General features: G+C 34.9%; 1 protein-coding gene across 1 annotated transcript; it reads left to right on the top strand.

Moving 5' to 3' along the window:
• Positions 1-2,613: 2,613 nt before the first annotated feature.
• LOC110699562 (uncharacterized RNA methyltransferase CT0009-like) lies at positions 2,614-13,277 on the top strand. Its single transcript, XM_021877060.1, has 11 exons — positions 2,614-3,251; positions 4,815-5,057; positions 5,583-5,744; positions 6,028-6,137; positions 7,265-7,373; positions 11,077-11,232; positions 11,393-11,508; positions 11,599-11,765; positions 12,320-12,450; positions 12,535-12,678; positions 12,791-13,277. Exons 1-10 carry the CDS (start codon positions 2,859-2,861, stop codon positions 12,643-12,645), a joined length of 1,698 nt encoding a protein of 565 aa, XP_021732752.1. The 5' UTR covers positions 2,614-2,858; the 3' UTR covers positions 12,646-12,678; positions 12,791-13,277.
• Positions 13,278-13,513: the final 236 nt, after the last annotated feature.

Genomic DNA, 13,513 nt, shown 5'->3' with positions numbered 1-13,513 from the left:
TTACCTATATATTTTGGCAAACTCTCAATTTCCAGTCCATGTAGATCCAACACCCGCAAGAATCTCAAGCTAGAAACAAACTTACAGAAGGATGTGCGGAAGTATGACCCTGTACTTACATGTTCAGGCAGAAGAAATGTTCGCAAACACATTGCATTTGGCAAGAAACACGGAATTTTGCATGGTGAATTCAGACTGCAATCCAAAAATAGATGATAAGCTCTCTTGGTGACATCCTTCATTTCTATGTTGCAGCCACACACTCAACCCCAGCTACTTCTTTAGCCAAATCATGCATTAGATCATGTATTTTAAAGCCATGTATTTTAAAGCTCTTGAAGCAACCCCATTCATCTCTTGTACTGTCCTGAAAGAAGCACCTCTGCAACAAATGATTGAAATACTCCTCACCAACATCTTTAAAACTCTGATTTTCATATGACGGCACAATAAACCCGTGTGCCATCCAAAGTTTAATCAATTTCTCCTTGTTTATTGTAGTGTCCTTCGGAAGCAAAGCACAGGAGGCAAAACGATACTTCAATGGAGAACGAAGGTGCTGATAACTAAATTTCAGTATGGACATGATGTTGCCAGCTTCATCTATCCTTGCAAGCTCATTATCCATACAAGAACGCCATTTCTTTTCCCCCTTTCCCTTTAGAAGGCTTCCAAGAGTTCATATAGCAAGTGGAACATTTGCACACTTCTTAACAATACGTTCTCCTAATCGAACAAGATTAGGATCATTATATTCCTTTCCTGGTTCAAATACCATTTTTCTGAAAAGAGACCAAGAGTCCTCTTCAGAGAGATATCCCAAACCATAATATTCTCCCATGATCCGAGCTACCTCCCTTGATCGTGTTGTAACCAAAACTCTACATCCAAATTTTCCATTGTTTAATAACCCCTTTAATTGATGCCATTCTTCTGGAGACCTCTTTGGTCAACATACTGCCACTCATGACCTGTTTCCGTGTTGCTCATCGAATAAGTTGTCTGCTTGATTAGCAGTAGCTCTATTGCTCTAAGCTTGTCCACCCAGTCACGAACACTGTGAGTAGTAGTACCCTGTACTTGTCTTTCCTCTACATCCATTAACACAGCTTTGATCATGGTGACGCTGTTGGTTTGTTTTTCTAGATTATCTTTGTATCCCCAAGCAGAGGTTGTGCTCTTCAGTGCTGAGGAACCAAGACTACTAAGCAATGCCTTCAGCCATTTTTTCTGTGTTTCTCTTTTTCTCACAATTTGTAAGAATATAAGTTGCTGCTGAAATCAATTGTTGTGATAATTTGGAAGAAAGCAGTAGAAAAAATACAGCTTGTATGCAAAAATGGGAAGAGATGGGCTTAGTGCTTGTTTGGTCATTTGACTAATCTATTTTAAATTCAATTGATTAATCAAGAATTCATTGTAGTGTCCCATTTTCTTAAGTTATAACAAATGTTGAAATGTATGCTTAATGGCGTACTATACTATATATATATATATATATATATATATATATATATATATATATATATATATATATATATATATTTTTTTTTTTTTAACACTTGTATTATTTTCTAGAAAGAACAATAAAATAACATCTCTAAAGAAACAAAAAAATGATCCATTTTCTGTTGTTCAAAATATTCTTTTTATTAGGAATCTTCTTACTAATGACATATTTCTTTATCTTCCCAATGTTTTGATTACAATAATTTAAGAGGGCCGGCCGGCAATGGAGGTGGGTCACTAGGGTGGGGGTTCTAGGCAGCGGCTCAATTGGGAATAGGGATGACAATTCAATTCGAGTTCAATTCGAATCCAACCTGATTCGAAGAAAAAAAGTTCCAAATCGAACCTTTATTATTAAAAGTCTGAATCCAACAAAATAGATCCAAATTCGAATAGGAGGCGAATCGAACTTGGACCTGCTTGCTTAAAGTCCGACCTGAATCCGAATACGAATTGAAAGACATTTTAAAAGTTACTTTGTTGTTGTATGAGGATAAGCCGATAAGCTGGTAGCAATTTATACCTTGAGATGTTTTCTTATTTGATAGTAACAAATTTAATTTATAATTTACATACGTTATGTTTAGATTTTAAATTATAGGTTTTTTTTAAAAAAAAATTTGCACTAATATGATGCAATAAAAGTTATTAGAGACAATACAAACAATACTCGGATCAATACGAATGTTTGAATAAACTAACCAGATTCGGACCTTTAAAATGTGAGTCGGTTTCGGGCTCGGAATCGGACTCGGGTCAATCGGATTTGGATTCGGATTCGGACCCAAGTCCACGGAATGGATCAGATTCGGATTTAGCCCCATCCAAACCGAATCTAATCCATTGTCATTCCTAGTTGGGGGAGGGGGGCTGCTGCCTGGGGAGGAGGAAAGGGAGGGGGTGGCTGGCTGGTGGTGTGGGTTTTTTTTTTTTAATTTATAATTTAATTTAATTTTGAAATGATCAAGGGAGAGTTATAGGGTTACAACAGGTTTTCTTTTGCCAAAAACTCTAAAAATGAATTTTTTTTTTTTTTTTTTTTTGGTGTTTTTTAAAGGTCTTTTTTAACAAATTTTCTTTTATCCTTTTTTCTTAAAAGAAAGTAACATAAAAAAAAAGACATTAAGATGCCCAATTTTTTTTTTTTTTTTTTCTATACTTAATTCTCAAAAGAGATCTTTGGATGGATCATCATGACTCGTTCTTGTGGTTCTCTCTGGTCAAACAAAAAAAATTCACAAAATATACGGAGTACAAAAGTACTTGTATTTTATTAACTAGTATAAAAGTTGATACATATCTTCTTCCAAAATTGAAGCACCAAGCTTAACACACTTCCAAACTCAGCAATGGCAGCCATAACCATACCTACAACTCACACTCTCCGAACCATAAACCCACGAACACGTCCATGGCTTCTCACTCTCCGCCATTTCTCCCCAACTCCATTTTCTCTCTCCTCCTCCATTTCCGCCGCTTCAATCTCTACTGCCGAAGAAGAAGAAAACTCCGAGCAACACCCTTCAACCCCATCAAACTCCCCTCCAAAACCCAGCAACAAAAACGCATCGTTTTACCCCAAAAGAGGGCAAACCCTTGAGTTAGTTTGTGAGACATTGGCGTTTAAAGCAAAAGGGGTTTGTAAAGTTCCTGAAACTGGGTTTGTTCTTATGTGTGATCGTGCTCTTCCTGGTGAACGCTTTCTGGGTCGGGTTACCCGTAAAAAGGGTAGTTATGCTGAGGTATATGGAATCATAATACTACTTTTTGAATTTTTTTGGTTGGGATTTAATTATGTTGTAATGTTGGAACAATTAGTTTATTTGATTGGAATTGATATGGAAATTTGTGTTTTACTATGCTGAGGTTTATGGAATTATAATGCTACTTCTTATTTATATTTTTGGTTGGAATTTAATTATGTTACAATGTTGGAACAGTTAGTTTATTTGATTGGAATTGATATGGAATATTGTGTTTTACTTGTTGTAATTATTTGAAGTAATAAGGGATGAAAATCGAGTTGTCGATAAATTCTTGTAAAAGACGGTATGATTGGTTCATTTCGACTTAGTATGATAGGAACATAAATGTGAACTCTTATGAAGTTGGGTGGTAAGCCTTCTTACATGTTATAATCAGCCTCAACTTTGTGTTTGTGCAATGATTTTGGAATATATGGAATTATAATGCTACTTTTTATTTATATTTCCATATACTTCAAATTTAGAGTTTTGAACTTCAAGCCAGGTTTGAATTTGAAGTAGGTTAGATGGATGTGAGTGTCTTTCCTCTTCAATCAAGGTGATCATTGGAAATGTCTCCTTGCAATTGTGGAGTAGCTTAGGTGGGAGTTTCATGTTGAGCATTTGAGAATGATGTTATCCATGTGATACAGTTTTCCTTTCTTTCTTTACATTAATAATGAAGAAAGTTAGATCAAAGTTTAGTGTACAAGAGTTGGATAATGCATTTTAGGGTGTTACCCCTGTATGCAATGATGAGCTAAGTTCTGAAGATCGTTTATGTCCATTTATCTGAAATTTGTGTCAAGTGGTTATCTACTTATCTTTCATTGTTCTTGGACTATCGACATGTCTGCTTGGCTTTGATATCCTGTTTAGGGCTGTCAACTTTTGCTTGACAAGAAATATTAGCATAAAGGAAATCTGATTAGAAATGCTCAATGGTGCTTCCATTTCATTATTTTAGTAGTTTGTTACCGAAATAGTACTAACGGTAGCAAGTGAAATCAGTACTGAGTTTGTGGGACGTTGAAGTGGTGAGCAAGAGTAGGGAAGGCTGATGTAATGGATATTGGAGGATGCTGATAGTAATACTCTTTGAGAAAAGTAATCTGTAATCACTCCTTGGGAGAGAGCAACCTCTCAAAAGCTGGTAATTAATATTAGGATACAACCAATCAATTAATACAACATGTTGTTCATAAATCCCTAAATTAAGCTGAATTTTTATATTTTTTCTCTTGCTAATCAGAGAAACTAGCTAAGAATACCTGGTTTTAACGCGATTTCATCCTAGTTATTTAGATACTGTTGGCAGCCCTTAATTTGTATGCATATGTTCTGAGTTCCAACCTTTTGTGTGAGTTAACCAATTTCACTAGGAAAGGATAATTGAGTTGGTTCTATCCTCTGCCTCTTGCTTTGGGGCTGCTATGCTGTACTGTTTGATTGTTGAGAACTTAAGAAGTTTGTTTGAGTCTATTAACTTCCTCTTTATATTTTTGTGATGACATTTATTGACTTATTTTTAGTTCTTTTGTTTATTTGAATTGTTTCTAGGTGGCAAAGGTGAAGACATTATCTCCTCACCACGATGCTGTGGATGCTCCTTGTGAATATGCTTCATATTGTGGAGGCTGTAAGACACAGAGTCTGTCATATGAAGCCCAACTAAAATATAAAGAGCAACAAGTTTGGGAAATAATGCTACACGTTGGGAAGTTTTCTGATGCACAACCTGATTTTCTCAGCATCACAAAGCCCATTATTCCTTGTGCAAACCAGTTTCATTACAGAAACAAGGTTAGAAAACCTCAACTCTTTACTGTGATATATGTTGAAGCAGCTCAACCCCCCCCCCCCCCCCAAAAAAAAAAAAAAAAAAAAAAAACAAACACACACACACACACACAGAGGAAAACAAAAAAGGTGAAAACAGATGGAACTATGGAAGTAGAATGTATGTCATTAATTAACAAAATAAATAAATAACTGCCAGTCCTATGTCGAGATCACCAGCCATTTACTTATATATAAAATTTTAGGTGTAATTATAGTACATTTAGTACTTTTACTGGGTAATGATGAGAAGTCATTGTAAAATTTAGATGTACTCATATGTACTGATGTATATGTTTGTTTATATGCTTATATCCTCTAATTGCATTAGCATTCTAATATTATTATCCGGCGGATTTGTTTATTTGTAAAGTTATTCCTTTAACACTTCTATAATGTTTCTAATAATCTAATTATGCTGAAACTTAATGTTTACACTACTTAATATCAAACTTAATGGGATATTGACATATTGTTACTCTTTGACAGATGGAGTTCTCATTTAGCAATCAAAGATGGATACCTCAAGAACTTTGGGAAGAAGAACAAGGTAGTGTGAACGATTATGCTCTTGGACTTCATGCCCCAGGCTTTTTTGACAAGATACTCAATATCAACAAGTGCTTGTTACAAAGTGAGCCTGCCGATGCAGTAAGTTAAATTTTACTTTGGTCTCTAGATAATGAACACTTGGCTCTTTTTTTCATGCAGTTTTGTTTCTGGATTAGAATTATATATTTACATTTGCTACTACTACCTATGTCAAGCATTACTTTCTTGAGTCCCTTAATGCAAAGATCAATTCTTGTTTACATCCTTTTCATGTTTAATATGCTGAGGGTTGTATGTCATCTTCACATGCCATGATCATGTTAGATATAGAGTTGTTTGGTTCATGATCTATTTCAGAGTTAATTTGAATTTCTGATAATAGTTTCTCTTGGCAGTTCAAGACTGCTGGAGAGATCAGAGCTTAGGCCTCTCTCCTTATAATGTTCATACCCATGCTGGGTTTCTCAAGCATCTAGTGATAAGAACTGGCAGGTAACTGGATTTTCTTATTTCTAAGTTACCATCAATGTATTCTCTGTTTGTTCTAGATAGCATTATTTATTGCATACAACAAGATGTCAATATTCAATTAGGCCCTGTTCTCTTCAACTTAAAATAATAATATTTAGTAAATATAATTTTAGTTCAGTTCAGTAAAATAGTAAAAATAATTTTTAATCAGTAAAAATCAGTAACTTTAAAGAACAAATACGTAGTATAATAGAGAATCAATAGTTTAAATTAGTAAAAATGATTTAAGTACACTTAAAATAATTTCAGTTCATTAAAAGTAATTTAAGGTCAGCAAAAATAATTTTAGTTTAGTAAGAATAATTTCAATCCAGCAAAAATAAGGTGAAGAGAGCAGGGCTAGCTATTGTAATATAACATTACTTCATGAATTCTGGGCTGTGAGTGCTTAAAGCGGTAGGCTTTATAGAATTAGATTTATACTTTCTTAAACTGTAATATTTGAAGCTTGACTTTAGGCTGTGATCCACTGATCCTTACCTAAACCTTTTCCATGGAGACATGTCAATTTAAGAGGATAAAGGGATCTCTGGTGATCCATGACTTCTGGTATCTTATTTTCTTTCTATTTCCATCCATATCTGGAACCTGAAATCTGAATGACCTTGAATACTTTCAACTTAGCCAATTTCTCTTGCTTCCAAATGATAAATATACATATGTAAATTGCACTTATCGAGTCTCCAAAATTTAATTGCTAACTCTTAGAAAAGTCAATTTTAAGAGAGTGTTGACCTTTTCTGGAACTTAAACAAACCTGGATATCAGAGATGACAAAGGCTGTCCTGATATTTGCAGGTATTGGATAAAAATTTATCTGGAAAGTTGCTGTTAATATTTTTAATTGTAAATTTAGCCTACTATGTGAAAAAATTGGGTCTAGGCTTATGGGTGCAGTGTCAAATGTATGTTTTCAGTTGTGTCATTGCCGCTTTCATAGATAGGAGTTAGAAGGTCAGTGACATTCTAACATGTGCCTTTCTATTCAAAAGCAATCAAGGTTATCCTTCTGCTTGGACTCGAAATTGCTGGAGTTCGTTAGATAATTGATATTTAAATCTTACTATGGATGGTCATTCATTTTGCAGGGATGTCCAAAGTGGTAAGCCTGAAATTATGGTCAATTTTGTGACCTCTGCGTATAAGCCAGAGCTATTAGAGCCTCTAGTTGAGAAAGTTTCGGCCATCACTGAAGTGGTTAGTCGCATTTATATATTTATAGTTACTATTCTAGACATTATTATTATGTTATGAAATTTAATCATTACTCTTTTCTTGTAAAGTGAGTGGTGAGCCATTTTTAGCTCTCACTTCGTAAAAACATTTAAGTCTACTGAAAAAAAATTGTATGTGCTTGTAGCCTTGTAGAAAGATGTGGGGCTATCAAACCTCTTATGTTTATTGTGTTGTTGATGATGAAAGATATTATTTGTTTCTTCCTTTCTATCCTTCCTAGATTCTGCTAGGAAGTAGAATTAATGTTCATATCTGTGTAGAATACTCCCTGTCCCATAAAATAGTGCCCATTTTCATTTTTATTGTCTTACTTATAAAACTTTGATTTAAAATTCTCATTTGTATATACAAAAAACATAGCTGTGTGAAATATTGTTAGTATCAATTATAATTTTTGTTATTATGTAGTCAAATATATTGTGGTCAAAGGTACTCCCTCAGTTTTTGATTACTTGCTCCACTTTCCATTTGCGGCCGTTTTTAATTACTTGCTCCATTTCCTTATTTGGAAAGCTTTTATAATTTTTAATTCATTTCTCTCAACTAGTGGACCCAATATAAATCATATTTTATTAATTTTATATTCTCTCCTCCAATTCTCTCAACTACTTTTGCTTTTTATAATTTTTTATTCTTCCACCAACCCCACTACCTCCATATTTTATTACTTCTCCAATTTCTCCTAAAACTCCGCGCATGGAGAAATGGGGCAAGTAATTAAAAACGGAGGGAGTATGTAATGAAGATCATGCAAAATGAAATAGGCACTATATTATGAGACGGAGGGAGTATTTAGGTTGTATTATTTTATATTAGGGAAATGGTTTAGTTTCTTTTTCTTCCTTAATTATTTTCCTTAGTACATTCACTTTGTCACGATGACTTTGACTGTAATGGTTTTGAGATGATATGCCTGGACCTGACCAAATTGGTTAAATATCGCTAAGACTGTCCTAAGCAAATCATTGAGCTAAATACTCTCAATAGTGCCTGGGTGATGGAAATGATATCATTTTGGATGGACCATTGGAGAGTATAAATCCTCTAATATATTTCATTCAGTTCCCTCTCCATTCGGCGAGGAGAGCTAGTCTCTCTTATCTTCAATAGGACCTCAGCCCCTTTTCTACCCCTTGCTTTTTCGTATACACGTCAAAATCAGGGTCACCGTTATCCCTTTTACTGGATGGTCTGGATCTGATAGGGTGCTCTGCTTCATAAGTAACAGGGAATGGTCTATCTGATCTCTAGATGAAAGCTTGGAAGAAGAATAGCATTGATGTCAATTGGGGTTCCATCTGAAGGGCCACCTACCCTCCTAAATTCAAAATACTCCCTCTGCTTGGCTCCGTTTCCATTTACTATGATGAGAGTGAGAATGGAGAACTACATCCTTCCTGATAGTGCAGGTTCAAAGAATTTTGGAAGGATACTTTTAGTTATTAAACTTGGCTCTACTCTAATCTGTCTCAAACCTCTTTAATCAGTAACAGGCCTTGGAAAATTTCGTTCTTTTTATTTGCCGTAGACTAATCCTCCCCTCGCCCAAAATAAAAATAAACCGACCAAATTTTCAAAACAATTTCTCAAACCCTCCCCTGATGGCGGAAAAGTACCTGTGTAATGAACTGACTTTTCAAGTATGAGGAAATGAACACAAATACAGAAATTAGCTGAAAGATTCAAGCTTTCATGAATTCCAGCCAAAGGTTTAACAAGATAACTTGAGGTTATCAATCTCAATAGGTAACTTCAGGCTACCAAGCTCTCACAAAGTTCTCAATACTCAACAGAACATCAAAGCTAAGCCCTACTTCTTTATATATATAAACATACTACAAAAAGTACTACAATCCTTAATTGCTATATTGTCTTCACTGGCTGTCCACAGTCACAGCAGAGCAGTTCCCCTTCTCACCTTGTTGCCCACACCCCTTAGTGGAATGTTAATTGCTTTTGTTTGCTTGTTGGTCCCCTGCCAAGTCATTACCCCAGTCACGGTTCTTCGTTCTCCTTGTGTACACCTTGAGTGGTGGCTGTAGGGCTTGTTGCTGATTCATCACAGCCTGGTTAGGCATGTAATTTGTAAATAGGATTTATCTTTCATCTTCATAATCAACTACCTAAATTTTGTGGATGTTTTATGAAACAACTCATATTATTTCTTTATGATTTATTTGCAGTATGTTTGATACAAAGCATGAGATTATAGAAATGCAATATAAAATAAACAACTCATATAATATCTTATTGGTTTATTTGCATTATGTTTGATATGAAGCATGAGATTATAGTAATTATTTATTTTAAGTAAGTTTTTAGGTCAACTAGGTTTGCGGTTCAATTTGGTTTAAGTATTATCAGGTTTGGATTAATTCAGCTTTTTTATGCCACTAGATTTGACCAAATAATATCAAGATTGGATAGGTGGCTATTTTACTTTGAATAACACAAGGTGTTGGGGGTTTAATTGTATTGTCCCTTTCTTCAAGTCAGATAAACCTATGCTAGGTCTAGAATTTACATTGTTGGCCATGGAAATGTCAGGGGAATGAGGCTTGGAGCTACATATGGAATCTGTTCCTGCTAATTTGTAAAATAGAGTACTGACAAGGATGTTTCAAGAAATTGATAGGACATTATGTGGTCTAGTAGCAGAACAAAGGTCACAAAACTTAAGAGAGTCAAGGGGTTACTCTCTCTTAAATATATTTCAATTAAGTCAATATGCTCCAATGACATGATGGCAGCTAAAAAATGCTTTTTTCTTGTCGCTTGATCTCATTGCGAATATGTGATGCATAGTGCAGATTATATGAAATGAGTAACTATTCCTGTGTTAGTGCGAGAACATAGAATCATATTAGTGCCTGTCATGAGGATCCAGGCGAGAAAACACAGAAGATGAGTCGAATTAGATCAATGGTGTTCTCTTGATATGGTAAATTTGCATAAACTGAGTTACTTGTAGATCCTTGATTGTTGAGTTGTGGTATCTGTAAAGGCATTTTGCAGAAGGAAGTAATGGAGATTAAATGCTGGAATACATTTTTTTTTTTTTCTTTCTGTCTGTGTGGTATTGACAGTTTTAAGGTTGATCAAGCTATGCTGCTTACTTCCTGGAGGAGATGTGTGCAGCACTATGGCCTTAGTTCCTATTCAAGGAAGTCAAATACACAAATATTTATCCTAACAATAGTGATGTTGATACGCTGTTCTCTGTACATGTATTATTTTTTTAATTGGTAGTTTGATGTGCAATCATTTGATGAGACTTTGAGAACTTTTGTTGGTGAGATGTGAACCTTTTGGTTGAGAGATGAAATGAGTGGTAAGCATGGCTTCTAATTTTGGGGAAGGCAAAAGTTAGCTAATAAAATTAGGATTGCTTTTGGGATAGGTTGTTTCTTGACAAAGAATGGCAATTTCAATTGCTAAGGTCTTCATTTCTGAAAGTTGATTATTCTTCTTTCATTTGTGTGGTATTAAATTTCCTCTTCTTATTTCTTGCATTCCGTTCTTTCACTTCTTATATTGAATATTTGTGATAATGTGACGTTCACTTTCGTCTTTGAAGGAGAAAGTCCTAGCTTTCTATTCTTTCATACTGTTTTACTTGCTTGTAAACATAGTAATAATTAAGTTTCCTTTTCATGATCAATAGACAAGCATTGTGAACAACATAAATACCTCAGTGGGGAGCACTTCAGTTGGGGAGAAGGAGCATGTATTGTATGGGAAAGCTACTATTGCTGAAGTTTTGAGAGGGCTGACGTTTCAGATTTCTGCCAACTCATTCTTCCAGACAAATACACAGCAGGTATGTGCTCATATTAATAGTCTTTCTTTCTTTTTGCAATGATATTAATAATCTCTGCATGACTGGATTTTAACAAGTAGAGTCCTTCTGAGTTCTGACCTTGCTGGTAATATTATTAATTATTTCCTGGTCTAAATGCCAAATTTTCGTACTTTTTCAGGCAGAGGTTCTTTATGGACTAATTGAGGATGTTGCTGGTCTCAGAGGTGATGGCTCCGAAATTGTGCTGGATCTGTTTTGCGGAACAGGCACCATTGGTCTCACACTTGCCAGAAGGTTCGCAATCTTGGCATCATAGCTTTGACTTTATTGTAGAGAGTAATATACACTATGCAGTAATACTCATTATTTGTCTTATAATTTCAGGGCCAAACATGTTTATGGTTATGAAGTAGTTCCTCAAGCCATCGCAGATGCTCGTCGAAATGCTGACCTGAATGGAATCTGCAATGCTACATTTGTCCAAGGAGACCTTAATAAAATTGATGAAAACTTTGGAAAGAATTTTCCTAGACCTGATGTAGTGATATCAGGTAAAGTATCCAATTTCATAGTTTGCTCCCACCAGTGTGCTGTTTCTCCTAATTATGTTTTTGTATTTATTTATTAATTATTCCATGTTTTTGTATCCCAACTATGATTTTTTTCCCTTAATTTATGAGGCTGGGAAAATGTATTTCACCCATTTCAACTTGTTCAAGTTGATTACGATGCTTCTTGTTTTAGGATGTTTCAGTAGACTATCCCAGTTCTTCATCATCACCCTGTGTATTTATGGCACTATTCCAGTTTTAGGATGTTTCTAAGATATTTACTGTCACCCTGTGCATTTATGGCACTCTTCCACTGAAATGAAAATTATTGGTTCTATTACCTCAGTGTACGTGTTTTGTCAACTTTGACAATTTGTCAACTTTGACAATAAACTGGAATGGAGGGAGTTACTATTAGGATATATGCATATATCGTCATTTGCCTGATGTCAATTGCTGGCCATTTGTTTCACATATATAAGTAATCAGTTAGATGTAATCTTTGTATGAGCTAGCTAGTTTCTAATTTTTCAAATGATGTTTCAATATTCCAGATCCAAATCGTCCTGGAATGCACATGAAGCTGATCAAGTTTCTGTTAAAGTTGAAAGCTCCTCGAATCGTCTATGTTTCCTGCAATCCTGCCACATGCGCTCGCGACCTTGATTACCTGTGTCATGGCTCGGTATTTGATTAATCTTCTATAATTGGAATCTGTTTCCGGGGTTGATTTCCTGCTGCCTGAATTACATATATGGTGTCTTTGCAGGTGGAGCAGAAAATAAAAGGATGCTACAAATTAAGGAGCATCCAACCTGTAGACATGTTCCCTCACACTCCACATATCGAGTGTGTTTGCTTGCTGGATCTCAATGATTAATTGTTGATACTGTTTGCATCAATCAGAACGAAGGTTCTATATCAGTAACTATCTTTTAGAGCCCAAAACTTTCTTTATTTCAATTTTCTTTTGAGACCTTTGTTCTTTTATATTCGTAAATTAGGAAAATACTTTTTTTTTGTAGGCTCGTTTTGCATTTCATCTGTTGCAATTTTTAAGAACTCGGCAACACTCTGGAGGTCCTGTGTGTGCAACTACTGGCAAACGATTGCCCTCAAGCAGCAGAAATTATTTCACTCTGAGGCACAGAGGACTCAATTGCTGATGTTCCCACTGATACAGCAGTCGATTAAATTTTTTTGCTGCAAACTTTACAGCCATATGGTGCTCCAGCGGCTTCAGCAGTGAAAATCTAACCACTTCATGTATATTGATGATCTGGATAGAAACTATTCTTTGCTTCATGCTGTCCTGAAATAATTATCTTGTATCATGCTTATACCTTGAAATGCAGGACTTACAATTTTTTATTTAATTTTTTTTTTTTTTGACAATTCAGCAGGCAAGAGTAATCTACTGTATACTAATAGCATATGTATATCAATCATCATCCAAAATAAGACCTATTTTGTAGAGCAATTTCCATGTAAAATCTTTGAAAATAACTTAATTTCCTAAATTATGATGCATTTTACAAAAATTTCTCCATACAATAAATTGTCTATGGGATTACAATTTTACTCTCACAATATTAATTTAGATTCCATCACTTTTTTCTCTTCTATTCCAATCAATTTAAACTTAAAAAATAAAGGGAAATTATCAATGGTACACTCAAGGTTTGAGCCTTTATCAATGGTACACCTACTTAACTATTGTTTATCAGCGGTACACCCAAGGTTTCATA

The sequence above is a fragment of the Chenopodium quinoa genome, unplaced genomic scaffold (genome assembly GCF_001683475.1).
Source record: "Chenopodium quinoa cultivar QQ74 unplaced genomic scaffold, ASM168347v1, whole genome shotgun sequence".
Lineage (NCBI taxonomy): Eukaryota > Viridiplantae > Streptophyta > Magnoliopsida > Caryophyllales > Amaranthaceae > Chenopodium > Chenopodium quinoa.
Note: the sequence above shows the minus strand (reverse complement) of the source record. Positions and strands in the feature narration are given on the sequence as shown.

Coding starts and splice junctions, on each gene's coding strand:
- LOC110699562 (XM_021877060.1), top strand. CDS start 2,859: ATGGCAGCCATAACCATACCTACAACTCACACTCTCCGAACCATAAAC. Junction 6,138..7,264: donor CTAGTGATAAGAACTGGCAG/GTAACTGGATTT, acceptor TTCATTTTGCAG/GGATGTCCAAAGTGGTAAGC. Junction 11,509..11,598: donor GGTCTCACACTTGCCAGAAG/GTTCGCAATCTT, acceptor TTATAATTTCAG/GGCCAAACATGTTTATGGTT.